We start from the raw sequence: 17,908 nt of genomic DNA, 5'->3' as shown, positions 1-17,908 counted from the left end.
TCAGTTAGTCGCAGCTGAGGCTTGGAACTCTCCTATGCCCACAAGAGTGGGTTGATCATCGGTACACAGAACCACAACGAATGTGTGTGGCTGTCACTTCGTATAATCCATAGCAGTGGATTTTAGAATATATTGTGTTAACCCTTGCCTGGGTATGTTGTGTGGTAACCCCTGGAAGACGGTATTCCTGTGACAGGTCACTTTCGCTGATGACTCGTATGTGGACGGATTCAACGGATAAGAACTTCGTCGACGGTTATTTTGAAGTAACGGCCTTTTCTCTGCGTTTCACCCTGGATTACAAATATCTCTCTCCCATCATTTATTCCGTGGATTACTGAACTTTCCTACTTTACCATCTCAAGACTCTAAGCTTTGTTCCATCAGCCTCGATAGTCTGGGAATTACATTTACACATATATACACTGAACACTGTCAACTTTCCTTTATTTCATTAAGTTACTATATACTAATAAAGAGAATGGTTTTAACATCAAAACCAGACTCCGGTGTGAACTCTATCGCTGCTGGTTCGTTTCTAAAACGTTACAGTTTGTAACACAGTTTTATAAAACTAGTTAGACCGTATCTGGAGTGTTTCATACAGTTCTGGTCGCCCCCATTCTCGGAAAGATGTCGGGGCTTTGGAGGGGGCGCAGAAGAGGTTTACCAGGACACTGCCTGGATTAGAGGGCATGAGCTATAACGAGAGGCTGGACAAACTTGTGTTGTTTTCTCCAGAGCGGCGCAGGCTGGGGTGAGACTGGATGGACGTTTATAAGATTACAAGAGGAATAGATAGAGTGGACAGACGATATATTTTTCCTGGGGGTTGAAATGTCTAATACATTTAAGGTGAGAGGAGATGTGAGCGGCAAGTTTGCTTCTTTCCACAGACTAATGAGTAGCTGGAATCTCTGCCGGGGGGCGGGGGCTGTTGCCAATCCTGACACGTGATCCCGTTTGCCCCTCCCATTTAACCGCAGATGGGCAGCATCTGCGCGTCTGTTTCCGAGGCCCCGCCTCCCGATGATGTAACAATCTCTTCGCGCATGTTCACAGTCTCCGGGTGGACGGTGTTATCCTCTCCGCTCAGAGCTGAAGTAGGTCGGCTGTGTGTTCGGGAAAGACTTTCGTCTCTTCCGTCGGGATCACTGTCTGCGGGCCGAAGATATCACTTCCCCATCGGTGAGTACTGAGACCGATCCCGAGCGGGGAGATCCGATGTTGGCCGTGAGCCCCGAACTGAGGGCCAGGAATTCATTTGTTTTCCAGCTATCTGGGCTCGTCAGAAATGTGTCGACTTCACTTAATCTGCATTGAACGATCCAAACCAGGAGCCCAGGCTGTCTGTTTCCGCAGAATTGAAATGGAAGTCCCGCCGACAGGTCACGTGAGGCTGTGTGCCGCAGATTCGCCCCGCCCTCCGCTTTTTGATGCAAAGTCACGTGGTGCGATTTTGGCCACTGAGTCCCATTAACTTCCCCGAACTCGCCTCGCTTCCTGAGGCTCCTCACATTTGTCCTGGAGCTTTATGGCTGTTGTGTCTTCTCCCGGACTGGGGTGGGTGAGAAAGGAGAACGTCCCAGGTTGTGGGGATCTTTGATTTCATTGCCTGCTTTACCGAGGGACTGGGAAGTCTCGGGGGAGAATGGTTTCAGCCTCAGCTCCACGCAGTAGAGCAGAGCCACACGTTACTCCTGCAAGTTTATAGTCCAGCGACGGCGGTCGGTCCAGTATAGACAAGACAGGATCTGTAATACAAACTTCCTGAAATGGTGCTGTTTTAGTCTGGAAATGGAGTGATAGTATAACAGTAAAGGAAGCACAACTTGTCCTTGTAAATTATCCTGGAACCGATTTGTCTGTTATTCCTGGAAATATGTCCGGTACAGTTGTTGCTAATGAGGTTCACATGAATAATCTCAGGAATGATCGGCTTTATGAATGAGGAGCATTTGATGGTTCTGGACCTGTGCTCGATGGAGTTCAGAGGGACGGTGGGGGTGGTGGAGGGATGTATGGTTAAGTAAACCTACCGAATGCTGAAAAGTCTGGATACAGTGGATGTGGAGAGGAAGTTTCCTTTAGACAGAAAGTCTGTCATCTGACAGCACAGTCTCAGAATAAAGATGCTTCCCTTTTAAACTGAGATAATTTATTTTTTGGCTAAAAGATGTCTGATATGTGGAATTTGTTGCCGCAGAATTTGTTTGAGGCTGCCAGTTGGGTATATTTGTGACAGATTAATATATTGATTATTGCTGAGTAGCTTCAGTGTTACAGGAGGAAGGCAGGAATATGGTGTTGGAATAAAAATCAGCCCTGGTTGAATGGTGGGACAGACCAGATGGATTGAATCACCTAATTCTGTTCCTGGGTCTTATGTTTTACCGTGACTGGATGATGGATCCTTCTTAGCCCTTATTGTCTGTGTCATGTGAGGGACAATAAAAGATTGTTCACTGAGATCATTATATTTGCCTTCAATGTTTAAATTTCAGTGAGTTTTGATCCTAGTAACATTAAGCAGATATGTTTGGTCCTCCTTTTCATTGTTAATGTGGTTCATTATCTTTCATCTTAAAGTTAGACCTGCAGTGAGACATTTATTGGAAGAAAAGCACACAACTGGAAGCAGAGCGCGACTGAAGACGAGGGAACAGCAACAAGTGAACCAGCCCGAGGATTGAGAGCACCGACTGGAGAGAAACCAATCTGACTCGGAGATTCCAGTGATTCAGTCAGGAGAAAGTTGGTGAGTCTCATTTACTCAAACGCTGGTCCTTTAGGCATTACATACCTGTGCAAAGGAAGGTACAAAATAGTTGGGAGTGAGACAGAATGTGCCCAGAAAAACCAGTTATGCCAGTACCAGTCAGACCCAGTTGTGAAGAAGCCCCCTGCCCCAATATTCCCTTTAAACTTTTCGCCCTTCACCCTTAACCCATGTCCTCTGGTTTTTTTCTCCCCTAACCTCAGTGGAAAAAGCCTGCTTGCATTCACTCTATCTATACCCACCATAATTTTATACACCTCTATCAAATCACCCCTCATTCTCCTACGCTCCAGGGAATAAAGTCCTAACCTATTCAAACTTTCTCTGTAACTCAGTTTCTCAAGTCCCAGCAACATCCTTGTAAACCTTCTCTGCACTCTTTCGACCTTATTAATATTCTTCCTGTGATTCGGTGACCAAAACTGCACACAATACTCCAAATTTCCCCTCACTAATGCAATATACAACCTCACCAGTATATTCCAACTCATATACTCAGTACTTTGATTTATAAAGGCCAATGTACCAAAAGCTCTCTTTACTACCCTATCTACATGTGATGCCACTTTTAGGGAATTTTGTATCAGTATTCCTAGATCCCTCTGTTGTAGTGCACTCCTCAGTGCCCTACCATTACCTTGTATGTTCTACCTTCGTTTGACCTTCCGAAGTGCAGTACCTCACACTTGTCTGTATTAAACTCCATCTGCCATTTTTCCAGCTGGTTCAGATCCCTCTGCAAGCTTTGAAAACCTTCCTCACTGTACACTACACCTCCAATTTTTGTATCATCAACAACTTTGCTGATCCAATTTACCAAATTATTATCCAGATCATTGATATAGATGACAAATAACAATGGAGCCAGCACTGATCCCTGTGCTTCACCAGATTCCAGAAGGTTCACCTGATTGATTCCTGGGATGGCAGGACTTTCATATGAAGAAAGACTGGATCGACTAGGCTTATACTCTCTGGAATTTAGAAGATTAAGGGGGGATCTTATTGAAACATATAAAATTCTAAAGGGATTGGACAGGCTAGATGCAGGAAGATTGTTTCCAATGTTGGAGGAGTCCAGAACGAGGGGTCACAGTTTAAGGATAAAGGGGAAGACTTTTAGGACCGAGATGAGGAAAAACTTCTTCACACAGAAAGTGGAGAATCCGTGGAGTTCTCTGCCACAGGAAACAGTTGAGGCTGGTTCATTGGCTATATTTAAGAGGGTGTTAGATATGGCCCTTGTGGCTAAAGGGATCGGGGTTATGGAGAGAAAGCAGGTACAGGGTTCTGAGTTGGATGATCAGCCATGATCATACTGAATGGCGGTGTAGGCTCGAAGGGCCGAATGGCCTACTCCTGCACCTTTTTTGTATGTTTCTATGTGTGGAAAATTAGAATCTCCCACATTCACAACCTTGTGCTTGCTACAAATACCTGCTATCTCCTTACAAATTTGCTCCTCCAATTCTCGCTCCCAATTAGGTGGTTTACAATACGCCCCTATACGTGTTACTATACCTTTCCCAATCCTCAGTTCCACCCAAATAGGGTCCCTAACTGAGCCCTGTAATCTATCCTGTCAAAGCACCGCTGTAATATTTTCTCGGACAAGCATTGCAATACCTCCGCCTCTTGCCCCTCCGATTCTATCACACCGGAAGCAACGAAATCCAGGGATATTTAGTTGCCAATCACAGCCCTCCTGCAACCCTGTTTCACTAATGGATACAACATCATATTTCCAGTTATCATTCCATGCTCTAAGCTCATCCACCTTTCTTACAATGCTCATGGCATTAAAATAGGTGCATTCCAGAAACTTTCCACCTCTTTCTCTCTGTTTCTCCTAAAGCAACTTTATTATCTCTTTTTTTTCCTTCTCCCCTACATCTTCGGTCTGAGCGCTCCTACATCAGGGAGGAAGTTCAAATCATCTCTGTGTTAAAAGTTTCGCCATCACAGTGACTGAAGGCAGCTGCAGGTTCATGAGGGACTGTTACTGTCAGATTCTGCAGTTCTTGCGGCTGCTCATCGCACCCAGGACTGAACCCTGGTCACTGAGCATTGGAGGAGTCTGTTCTGCTGATGTTAGCCTTAAACTAGGCAGAAGTTTTACATTGTGGATCTGTGAATGATAAATCAATTCTGTATCATTTATCCCGTGTCTCAGGTATTTACTGTCTCTATCACCCTCACTATGTAAGGCCACTCAGTCCATCTGGTTCCTGTCCATGTTTCTGTTCCATATCAGTTTATCAAAATCTATCTCTGCCATTTCCCTCTCAACCTCCCTATGATGACAGGTTGCAACTAGTCACCTCTCCGTGTGATAAGAGATTTCCCTTGAATTTCATAGAATTATAGAAATCTACAGAGCATTATAGACGCGTTGGCCCATAATGTTGTGCCGACCATGTAACTTACTCTAGAAACTGTCCAGAATTACCCTACCGCATAGCCACCTATTTTCCTGAGCTCCATCTAAGAGTCCCTTAAAAGATCCTATTGTATCCGCCTCTACCACCGTTGCTGGCAGTGCATTCCAAACACACACCACTTTGTTTAAAAAACTTAGCTCTGACATCTCCTCTGTACCAACGCTCAAGCAATTTAAACCTATGCCCCTCGTGTTAGCCGTTCCAGCCCTGAGAAAAAGCCTTTGGCTATCCACACGTGAAATGCCTGTCGTCATCAAATACACCTCCATGAATTTCCTGCATGATTTTCTCCATGCTGAAGAACTGTGGTTTTAACGTTCTTCAGAACTCCAGACTGAGGTGGTTAACTCCTTTTTCCCTGCTCTTTTGAACGTTTTGGGTCATTTTCACTAATTTCAAAGGACTGTGCCTCAGACAGTTGGGTTGTTGCAACGCGCCTCTAAACTCTGACAGCACATCAGCAAGTTCACACTCTGGAGAGGCCGTTCACCTGCTCAGACTGTGGGAAGGGATTCACGTTGTCATCTCACCTATTGAGACATCAGTTAGTACACACTGGTGAGAGGCCATTCACCTGCTCTGACTGTGGGAAGGGATTCGCTTTGTCATCTCACCTATTGAGACATCAGTTAGTACACACAGGTGAGAGGCCATTCACCTGCTCAGACTGTGGGAAAGGATTCACTCAGTCATCCCACCTGCGAGCACACTACTCAGTTCACACTGGGGAGACTCTGGACACAAATAAATCAGTTCTATTTTAAACTCTGTCTCTGGTACTTAGTGAATTTATAACACACGTAGTGCTCAGTAGAGAGTCAACTCAGGCTGCCTGGACCTTGCTGAGATTCAATTCCACAACAGTCCTTTTAAATCATCCCCTGTTATTCACCTCTCACTCTCCCTGTGGTGATGGGTTCCAAACAGTCACTACTCTGTGGGTGAAGAGGTTTCCCTTGAATTTCCAGCAGACTGAAGAAGTTGAGCTGACTGCAGTTCTACCTGAGATGTTCTTCGCCCTTCAAATCTCTGGATGAGGAAGAGTGACATTGGTAGTTAACCTCCGTAATCACGACTCATTTCCATCTTATGGGTCATTTCTCCTGATAACAAAGGGTTGTTGAAAACACCAGTGTTCTTTAAAGACTGGAAGTAGAATCGGAAACCATCAGTTGGATGTTCAAAGAATCATGGTCAGAAACCAGAGGCAGGTCTGCACACGGTAGAGTTTGGGGCTCTGGAAGATGGTTGGGGTAAGAATGTATCGTGAGAAGGGAATCAGCAGCAGGGAGAGGAACTGCATAACAGAGTAGGAACATTTCAAAGCTGATTGACAGAAAATAATTGGGTTGTCTGACTGATGACAGAAACAATACCTGTGGTGAGGTGCTCCATTGGTCGAGGGAGATCTGGGTGTTGGGAATGGTTATATCTTTTGAGGGAGTTAGTCCTGCTTGTTTATCCTGTAGTATAATTTCTGGATGGTTATTATATAACCACATAACAATTACAGCACGGAAACAGGCCTTCTCGGCCCTTCTCGTCCGTGCTGAAACCTTACTCTCACCTAATCCCACCGAACTGCACTCACCCCATAAAAAATATCGAACCTGCTGCTACCACTTTTACTAGAAGCTCCTCCACACAGCTACCACTCTCTGAGTAAAGAAGTTCCCACTCATGTTACCCCTAAACTTTTTCCCCCTAACTCTCAACTCATGTCCTTTTGTTTGCATCTCCCCTACTCTCAATGGAAAAAGCCTATCCACGTCAACTCAATCTATCCCCATCATAATTTTAAATTCCTCTATCGAGTCCCCCCTGAACCTTCTACACTCCAAAGAATAAAGACCTAACTTGTTCAACCTTTACCTATAACTTAGGTGTTGAAACCCAGGTAACATTCTAGAAAATTTTCTCCGTACTCTCTCAATTATATTGACATCTTTCCTATAATTCGGTGAACAGAACTGCACACAATACTCCAAATTCAGCCTGAACAATGCCTTGTATAATTTTAACATTACATCCCAACTCCTATACTCAGTGCTCTGATTTATAAAGGCCAGCATACCAAAAGCTTTCTTTACAACCCTATCCACATGAGATGCCACCTTCAGGGGACTATTCACCATTATTCTATTATCTATGTCCCATAGATCACTCTGTCTACTGCATTCTTCAATGCCCTACCATTTACCATGTAAGTCCTATTTTAGTCCAAAATGTAGCTCCTCACACTTATTAGCATTAACCTCCATCTGCGATCTTTCTGTCCACTCTTCTAACTGGCTTAAATCTCTCTGCAAGCTTTGCAAACCTACTTCATTATCCACAATGCCACCTATCTTAGTATTATCTGCATACTTTCCAATCCAATGTACCGCTCCATCATCCAGATCATTAATGTATATGACAAACAACATTGGACCCAGTACTAATCCCTGAGGCACACCGCTAGTCACCGGCCTCTAGCCTGACAAACAGTTATCCACCACTACTCTCTGGCATCTCCCACCCAGCCACTGTTGAATCCATTTTACTACTTCAATATTAATACCTGACGATTGAACCTTTGTAACTATCCTTCCATGTGGAATCTTGTCAAAGGCCTTACTGAAGTCCATATAGACAACATCCACTGCTTTACCCTCATCAACTTTCCTAGTAACCACTTCAAAAAGTTCAATACGGTTTGTCAAACATGATCTTCCACGCACAAATCCATGTTGACTGTTCCTAATCAAACCCTGTCTAATCAGATAATTATATACCATATCCAAGAATATTTTCCATTAATTTATCCATCACTGATGTCAAACTTACAGGCCCATCATTGCTAGGTTTACTGTGAGACCCCTTTTTAAACAATGGAACATGAGCAATTTGCCAATCTTCTGGCACCATCCATGTTTTTAATGATATTTGAAATATTTCCGACAGAGCTCCTGCTGTTTCTACACTAAATTCCCTCAAGGTTCTAGAGAATATCCTGTCAGGAACCGGAGGGTTATCCACTTTTATATTCCTTAAAAGCTCCTTACTTCCTTTTCTTTAATCATCAGAGTTTCCGTATCTACCCTACTTGTTTCTCTTACCTTACATAATTCAATATCCTTCTCCTTTGTGAATACCAATGAAAATAATTTTTCAAAATCTCCCCCATAGCTGTCCACTCTGATTCTCTAAGGGACCAATTTTATCCCTCACTATCGTTTTGCTATTAATATAACTGTAGAAACCCTTTGGATTCATTTTCACCTTACTTGCCAAAGCAACCTCAAATCCTCTTTTAGCTTTTCTAATTACTTTCTTAAGATTCTTTTTACATTCTTTATATTCCTCGAGCACCTCATTTGCTCCATGCTGCCTATATTTATTATAGATCTCTTTTTCCGAACCATGTTTCCAATATCTCTTGAAACCATGGCTCTCTAGAACTTTTAACCTTTCCTTTCAACCTAATAGGAACATAAAGATCCTGTACCCTCAAAATTTCACCTTTAAATGAACTCCATTTCTTTGTTGTATCCTTCCCATAAACAAATTGTCCCAATCCACTCCTAAATCTTTTCACATTTCATAAAAGTCAGCCTTTCTCCAATCAAAAATCTCAACCCTGGGTCCAGTCCTATCCTTTTCCATAATTATATTGAAACTAATGGTATTGTGATCACTGGACCCGAAGTGCTCCCCAACACATACCTCTGTCACCTGACCTATCTCATTCCCAGCAGGAGATCCAACACTGCCACTTCTCTAGTTGGTACCTCCATGTATTGCTGCAAAAACCTATCCTGCACACATTTTACAAACTCCAAACCATCCATCCCTTTTACAGAATGGACTTCCAGTCTGTGTGTGGAAAATTAAAATCTGCCACAATCACAACCTTGTGCTTACTACAAATATCTGCTATCTCCTTACAAATTTGCTCCTCCAATTCTCGCTCCCCATTATGTGGTCTATAATACACCCCTATAAGTGTTACTACACCTTTCCCATTCCTCAATTCCATCCAAGTAGTCTCCCTAGACGAGCCCTCTAATCTGTCCTGTCAAAACACCAATGTAATATTTTCTCGGACAAGCAATGCAATGCCTCATCCTCTTGCCCCTCCGATTCTATCACACCTTAAACAATGAAATCTAGGAATATTTAGTTGCCAATCACACCTGTCCTGCAACCATGTTTCACTAATAGCTACAACATCATATTTCCATGTCTCAATCCATGCTCTAACCTCATCCACCTATCTAACAATGCTCCTAGCATTAAAATAGATGCATTTAAGAATCTCTCCACCTCTTCCTCTCTGTTTATCCCTAATGGTGCACGCAACTTTATTACCTTTTTGTTTTCCTTCTCCCCTACATCTTCGGTCTGAACCCTCCTACATCAGGGAGGAAGTTCAAATCACCTCTGTGTTAAAAGTTTAACCATCACAGTAACTGAAGGCAGCTGCAGGTTCATGAGGAACTGTTACTGTCTAATTCTGCAGTTTTTGCGGCTGCTCATCGCACCCAGGACTGAACCCTGGTCACTGAGCATTGGAGGAGTCTGTTCTGCTGATGTTAGTGTTAAACTAGACTGGTGTTTAATACTGTGGATCTGTGAAAGATAAAACAGTTTTGTATCAAATCCCATGTCTCAGGTACTTACTGTTTGTACCACACTCACAATGTACACTGGAAAGGCCACTCGGCCCATCTGGTTCCTGCCCATGTTTCTGTTCCATATCCGTATATCAAAATCTACCCCTGCCGTTCCCCTCTCACTCTCCTTGAGATGACAGGTTGCAACTAGTCACCACTCCGTGGGATAGGAGATTTCCCTTGAATTTCATAGAATCATCGAAATCTATTTTCCTAAGCTCCATGTACCTTTCTGAGTCTCTTAAAAGACCCTATTGTATCTGCCTCTACCACCGTCGCTGGCAGTGCATTCCACACACACATCAGTCTGCTTAAAAAGAAATTAGCTCTGACATCTCCTCCGTACCTACTTCCAGGCAGCTTAAACCTATTTCCCCTCGTGTTAGCCATTTCCTCGCTGGGAAAAAGCCTCTGGCTATCCACACGACCAATGCCTCTCATCATCTTATAGACCTGAATGATTTTCTCCAGTCTGAGTAAGATGATGAGCTCACTGTGGTTTTGACGTTCTCACCCCTCCCCATCCCCTCCCCATCCCCTACCCCTCTCCCACCCCTCTCCCCCTTCCCCTCCCTTCCCTCTCCTCCTTTGTGTTTTACGTCAAAGACCCTTCTCACTCAGGCACTTAAAGCGACACTCGCAGTAAACGAACTTGCAGTTTCGTAACACAATGCACCTCTAAAGTCTGACAGCAGACTAGCGAGTGAAACTTCGATGGTGCAGAGTCAGGCTTTGGGGCTGCAAAGACAGATGGGGTCTAGAGTTTACGAGGAGGAGGAACCAGACCAGCAGGATGTGGCTACACAAGAAAGATTAGAAGCATTTGGAAACTGGTTGATCGAAAAAAAAAGGTGGTTAATTTCTGCAAAATACTGGTGGAAATCAACAGTCAGGCAGAAATTTTGGAGAGGCATAAAAAGACAACGTTTAGACTGAACCAGCACGCCTAGCCTGTGTACTCCGCTGCTTAGTTGCTGCTTGAACTGCAGAATTCCTCCAGCATTTTGTGTGTGTGCGTCTCTGTATTCTCAGCAACTGCAGAATCTCCTGTGTTTTATAACCGCATTTTACTTTGGCAATAGATACTCATTGATATTGAGAATATTGCTTATGGGAGCCGCTTTCTGCGTTAAAACAGCTGCAGATTTTTCGATACACACAAAAAAAAATTAGGTATGGACCTTGAACCGGTGCCTGCACAAATTTTTAATGGCACCGTGATTACCCATAGGGCCATGAGTTAAAAATTTCGCCGTCGATGAAATGCGCAGGCGTCAGGCTGAGGACGTCCCCGAGTATTAGGCATGCGCGCAGCACACTGAAGGCATTGAAAACGTCGGATGCAGGTAAGAGCGATTGTCCATGATTTTATCTTAAACACCGGCTTCAGGATAATTCCTGTGAAAGCCAGACATCATAGTCCGCAATCCCAGGACAGTCCTGCTCTCTTCCATCTCTCTCAGCCCGATGATCCGTACACGGGCCCAGGGGAGCTTCCGGTTGATGAGGGAATGGGAACCGATAGATCTCTCAGACAGAGCTGAGCTTCAGCTATCTAAATGCAAGGATTAGGAACTCGGAGGAAGGGAACAAAATCTTTTACATCACCAGTTGAGAAAATCACTTTTGTTCTACCTCCAATCACAAAGAAGAGGAAATCTGCAGATGCTGGAAATCCAAGCAACACACACAAAATGCCGGAGGAACTCAGCATTAGTACTCAATCCAGTCAATGCCAAACAAATATTTACACTGTCTAATGCAACTACCTGCACTGGGACCATCGCCCTCCATACCCCTACCATCCAGGCTCCCATCCAAACTTCTTTTAAATGGTGAAACCGAGCTCATATTCACCACTTGTGCTGGCATCTCACTGCACGCTCTCACGACCATTTCAGTAAAGAGCTTTTCCAAATGTTCCCATTAAATTTTCACTTCCCCACTTACCCATGACCTATGGTTGTCATCACACCCATCCTCAGTGGAAAAAGCTGCTTACCTGCACCCTATCTATACTGTCATAATGTTGTCTATTCCCAACAAATCCTCAAAGAAATGTATAATATCTTTGTTTATGTTTAGAGTCTTTTTCAGATGTATAGGATGATGAGAGACACTGATCGTGTGGATAGCTAGAGGTTTTTATACCAGGGCTCAAATGGCTAATGTGAAGAGGTATAGTTTTAAGGTGCTTGAATGTTGATACGGAGGGGATGTCAGGGGTAACTTTATTTACACTGAGAGTTGTGGGTGCATGGAATGGATTGCAGGGTACTTGTGTGAGATTGTTTCAGTTACTGTGGGGGAGGAACCCATGCAGCTCAGTGGGAACAGGGAATAATACCAATGGAGAGAGTCAAACTGAGCCAGGTCACAGATTGGAGACGGCAGAAATGCCCCATTCTTAAAGAGACAGGAAAAGCGTCAGGAGATGATTTCTGTCTCCAACTTGGGTTGAACTTAACTGTAACAGTGTGATGCCAGGTCATACCTTGACAACTCAAGCGATCTCATTAGAAATGTCCCACACCCATTGATGGATTTTGTAAATCTTTTTACAGGTTAAAAATGACAAGGAATTTGCCTACGGGAATCTCGAACACAACACGCCAGTTTTGCTGTCTCTGTCCAGATATTTAAGAACAGGAGCAAGGGATTCAGCCGATCATCCTTCCTGCTCAGACTGTCGAGAGGGATTCACTTGATCATCTGACCAATTGGCACGCCCATTAGTTTACATGGGGGGAGCCCATTCATCTGCTCAGATGGTGGGAATGGATTCACTCAGTCATCTCAACTGAAGGTACATCAGCAAGTTCACACTGGGACAAGGCCATTCACCTGTTCTGTGTGTGAGCAGGGATTCAGTGGGTCTTCCCACCTGTGGACACACCAGTCAGTTCACATTGGGCAAAGACTGGTCATCTGAAGAATTTGTGGGGAAGCATTCACTCTGTCATCTGACCTAATGGCTCACCAGCGAGTTCACACTCGGGAGCGGCTGTTCACCTGCTCAGACTGTGGGAAAGGATTCACTCAGTCATCTCAGTTACTGAGACACCAGTCAGTTCACACTGGGGACAGGCCATTCAACTGCTCGCTCTGCGGGAAGGGATTCACTTCCGCATATAAGCTACTGAGACACCAGTCAGTTCACACTGGGGAGAGGCCATTCACCTGCTCAGACTGTGGGAAGGGATTCACTTCATCATATCAGCTGCTGAGACACCAGTCAGTTCACACCGGAGAGTGGCCGTTCACCTGCTCAGACTGTGGGAAGCGATTCACTGAATTATCTCGACTGAAGATACATCAGCGAGTTCACACTGGAGAGAGGCCGTTCACCTGCTCAGATTGTGGGAAGGGATTCGCTCAGTCATCTCAACTGAAGGTACATCAGCGAGTTCACACTGGGGAAAGGCCGTTCACCTGCTCGGACTGTCGGAAGGGATTCACTTCATCATCTCTACTGAAGGTACATCAGCGAGTTCACACTGGGGAGAAGCCATTCACCTGCTTGGACTGTGGCAAGGCATTCACTTCATCAGCTCACTTACTGAGACACCAGCAGCGAGTTCACACGGGGGAGAAGCCATTCACCTGCTCAATCTGTGGGAAAGGATTCACTTCGTCATATAAGTTACTGAAACACCGGTCAGTTCACACCAGAGAGTGGCCGTTCACCTGCTCAGACTGCGGGAAGGGATTCACCGAATTACCTCAACTTAAGATACATCAGCGAGTTCACTCCGGAGAGAGGCCATTCACCTGCTCAAACTGTGGGAAGGGATTCGCTCAGTCATCTCAACTGAAGGTACATCAGCGAGTTCACACTGGAGAGAAGCCGTTCACCTGCTCGGACTGTGGGAAAGGATTCACACAGTTATCTCAACTGAAGGCACACCAGAGCGTTCACACCGGAGAGTGGCCAATCACCTGCTCGGACTGCGGGAAGGGATTCGCTTCGTCATCCCATCTGAAGATACATCAGCGAGTTCACACTGGTGAGAGGCCGTTCACCTGCTCAGACTGTGGGAAGGGTTTCTCTTCGTCATCCCACCTGAAGGTACATCAGCGAGTTCACACTGGAGAGAGGCCATTCACCTGCTCAAACTGTGGGAAAGGATTCACTCAGTCATCCATCCTAAAGGCACACCAGCGACTTCACACTGGGTAGAGACTGATCTGCTTGGACTTTGGGAAGAGATTCTCTCAGCCAAATCAACCAGTGTGCATCATTGAGTTCACACTGGGGAGAGGCCATTCACCGGCTGTGAATGTAGGAAGCGATTCACTCCATCATCTAATCTTATGTAGCTCTCAGTTCTTCTGGCAGCTTAACAGAGGGAGTTATAGCCCCCCTCCCCCCCAGTCCACTTTGGCCAAACTGAAGAATCTCGTTTGGGTGGATACTGTGCGATGTGTCCCCTGTGTAATGTGTCCCTGGGGTTCATACTTTGTGGACTGTCTCTTTAAAATGCAAAGAGAACCGAGACTGACGTTGGACACGCTGTTGGATTTCTTCAGAAGTGCTGGGTTGCTATGGTGACCAGCTAATGTTTATGTTCTGTGTGGTTAAGCAAGGTCAGAATGATCCTTTACCGACACAGAACAAGCAAGCAACTTCTTACAGAGAGAGGGGGCGGAGCTACGTGATGGACAGCTGGTGTTCAGCACAACGGTATTTAAACACACGTAACTGCTTTTCTCGCAGGACATGTGGACGCACAAAGGCTAGTGATGAAAGTTTCTGCTGGTTGGACTTTCTTGTACCCACAAGGGTGGGATTTGAGGATCGATAAAGAAGAATCGATCTGTGGCTGTTAGTGCATGTAAGAGTCACCCTGTGGGATCTACCGGAGAGTCTAACCCTTACCTGGGTTGGGAGACTTTCTCTTGAAGAAGGTGCTCTTGAGTTGGTCACGTCTGGCTAACTTGGAAGATTTGATGGGCATTGGAAAAGGTCGACAACACCTGTTTACTTGGATTACATCTCCCTCTCCCTCTGCCTCCTTCCCTCCCTCCCTCCCCCTCCAATCTTGTGAACTAAATTGAACCTACCACTTCATCGTAAGACTATGTCGTTTACCACCTCGGTTTTGGATTTTATATACAGGTGGCTCCCATTTTTCGGACGTTTGCTTTACGACAGCTCACTGTAACGAAAGACCTACATTAGTACCTGTTTTTGCTAACCAAAGAGGATTTTTGCTTTTACGATAAAGATGATGACTGCTTTATACGTGAGTTTACCCCGAGAAAAACTACCGTGACCGTGAAGTCTTGTGCGGCAGTTGTGTACGCATGTGTGTACGTGCTGATTTTTTTTCTCTCCAAATCGATTTCGGTTCACTATCTTCCCAATTTTCAGTGAAACTGCACATACATACAATATTTCTACTTTATATAGTGTGTATATTTATCATACCATTCCTACTTTTACTATAGGTTTGCGTTATTTTAGGATTTATGTGCTATTTGGTATGATTTGGTGGGTTATTCTTTGGGTCTGGGAACATCCAAAATCTTTTCCCATTTAGATTAATGGTGATTGCTTCTTCGCTTCATGACATTTCGGCTTACAAATGGTTTCATAGGAACGCTCTACCTTTAGATACTGGGGGAAACCTTTATTCACACCTTTATATGCATAACATTGCTAACCCTTGGATTATCTGGTTTAAGTTCACTATTATTAGTAGTTACCAATAAAATAGTGTTTGTTCACTGCAAAACCAGACTCCAAGTGTGCTTAATTGTTGCTGGTAGTTTTATAGGTTTGCGTCTATGTGACACCTGAAGTAACAAATGGTACATAATATGTGATTAAACTATTAAGATTTATAATTCTTACTTTGACTATAGGGTTAGTAAAGAAAACAAAAAAAAAAGAAAATGGGCCCACTCTCTCCATTCACGTCTTCTCATCTCTCCCCAGCAAAAGGCCATGAAAATCTCTCTTCCAGACTCACAAGGAAGAACATTTCTGTCATTAGATAGTCCCACACTCCAAAACCCTGTTATCTCTAGTCTTACCCTAAACATTGCTGCTGCAGAGAAGCCATTACCTCAGCAGTGAAACATTACAGAGAGGCCGTTACATTAGCAGTGACACCTTACAGTGTGTTACACTTGTGACACACTACCAAGTTCAAACTGGAGAGAAAGTTTCAATGAGCTGCATGCTGGATATTTGTCCATCACCGTTGCTGAATGCAACTTCGAGAGTGACTGTCAGTGCTGAACTCTGCAATTATTGCTGCTGCTCACCACACCCAGTTCTGCACCCTGGTCACTGGGCATGGGAGGAGTTTCTTCTGCTGCACATTCACCTTTAATGGGACTGGAGTTTAATATTCTGCATCTGAGACAAATAAACCAGTTCTATTTTAAACTATGTCTTTGGTACTTAGTGAATTTATAACACAACTGGTGTACTCAGGCCTGCTGAACCCGACCAGTGAATCTGCTCCACATCAGTCCATTTAAATCCTCCCCTGTTGTTTCCCTTGAATTCTCTGCAGACTGAAAAAGTCGAGATGACTGCAGTTCTAATCTCTGGGCTGATGAAAAATGACATTGTTCGTTAACCTCCTTAATCACAACATATTTCCACATTATGACTCACTTTCCCTGCTTCTAAAGGGTTGTTGGAAACACCACTGTCCTCTAAAGTCTTAAATTGGAATGGGAAGCCTAGTTGGATGTCCAAAGGAGCAGGGTCAGAAACCGGAGGCTGGTCTGCACAAGGCAGAGATTGGGACTCTGGACAATGGTTCTGGTAAGAACGTATGATGAGGAGAAAGGAATCAACAGTGGGGCATGGCAACGAATGACAGAGTAGCAACATTTGGATGTTAATTGGCAGACAAAATAATTTTATTGTCTGACTGATGAACAATGCCTGTGGTGAGAGGCCCCATTGGTCGAGGCACATGTGTGTGTTGAGAATGGTTATACCTATTGAGGGAGTTATTCCTGCTTGTTTATCCTGTAAAATTATATCTGAATGGTTATTTGAGATGATCCTATCTGTAATAATGTATTGATTATCATATAAATTGTGAGATTATGTCCTTAACTGAATCAGGCTTGAATTTATGGTGCCTTAATGAAGTTACTGTGGTCATTCACCCATTTGTATTTTAAAGCAAGATTTTGGTGAATGACATTTGCCACTTGATTGTACCTGCATAAGTAATCAGATTGAGTTAAACTGCTGCAGGATCCTGGAATGTGTTGAATTGTCTCTGGTTTTTCTTGGCATTTTCTGCATTTAGTGTCTTGTTTGCTTGTATTGCATGTATTTCAGATTTTTTTCTTTTTCTTAAACACCTTGTCCTGCATTTCTGCAAGGAACCCCTCTGTTTCTGGGAAGAGGTCTCCAACTCTCAGTCAGGTGCTCGATGCTTCCTTCACACCATCTATCTGCTCAGATCATTGGGATGTCTCCCATGGAGGGTCATACTCATTCCACTGGTTAATGTTTTCTTCCAGAGTGATGACTTATTGTTCTCAGTTGGACTCTCATTTAAGCTTTCTGGTCTATATTTCTTATCACGATTGCATATACACACATGGAGTGCTGAATCCTGTTTATTTTTGATGAAAATATATATTTAGGTTTTATCTGACTGTTGTGTGATTTTTTTTTCATGTGTGTTATTCCTGTTCCTCCTTCTGTCCAAGGTAGTCGTTAATCTAAGTGGGACTTCGTGTAAATAGACTTTTCTAAAGTCTCTTCAGTTCTTATTTGTCTTTGTAAATTTTACTGATTGAAATGGGACCAAGATATTTTCATTAAAAAAAGTCAATCTCGGTATTGATGCAAGTGTTTATTGCCTTTGTTGTATTTGTTACCTATTGAGCTCTGTTTGGCAGGTTTTTTTGAAGCCATGAACTAAATTTTGTCAAAGGTTTTATGGATTTTACACTACTTTCTATTGTCTTTGCTTGTTGATATTCCAGATATGTGAGTATCGAGTCATAAAGAAGTGTCTTGGCCAGGAATGTTGATTCCCATCCAGAGA

The 17,908-nt window shown here is 43.9% G+C and overlaps 1 protein-coding gene across 5 annotated transcripts in view; it reads left to right on the top strand.

Annotated features, from left to right (window-relative positions):
* The first annotated feature begins 661 nt into the window (after nucleotides 1–661).
* LOC132388557 (zinc finger protein 235-like) overlaps nucleotides 662–17,908 on the top strand; it is a 31,050-nt gene continuing 13,803 nt past the window's right edge. For 2 of the 5 annotated variants that reach the window (XR_009510267.1, XR_009510266.1), the window contains exons 1-2: nucleotides 662–1,188; nucleotides 2,590–2,758. Coding sequence is in view for 3 of the 5 variants with exons in the window: in XM_059960932.1 (XP_059816915.1) it covers nucleotides 12,847–14,055 (1,209 nt within the window). In the remaining 2 variants the exon portion in view is untranslated. Of the gene's footprint in view, nucleotides 1,189–2,589; nucleotides 2,759–11,106; nucleotides 11,222–12,439; nucleotides 17,698–17,908 lie in introns of those variants that run through there. The other 3 variants (XM_059960932.1, XM_059960931.1, XM_059960933.1) reach the window with 3 other exon arrangements.

Source organism: Hypanus sabinus, unplaced genomic scaffold (assembly GCF_030144855.1).
Source record: "Hypanus sabinus isolate sHypSab1 unplaced genomic scaffold, sHypSab1.hap1 scaffold_349, whole genome shotgun sequence".
Lineage (NCBI taxonomy): Eukaryota > Metazoa > Chordata > Chondrichthyes > Myliobatiformes > Dasyatidae > Hypanus > Hypanus sabinus.
This window is presented reverse-complemented; position numbering and strand designations above follow the sequence as displayed.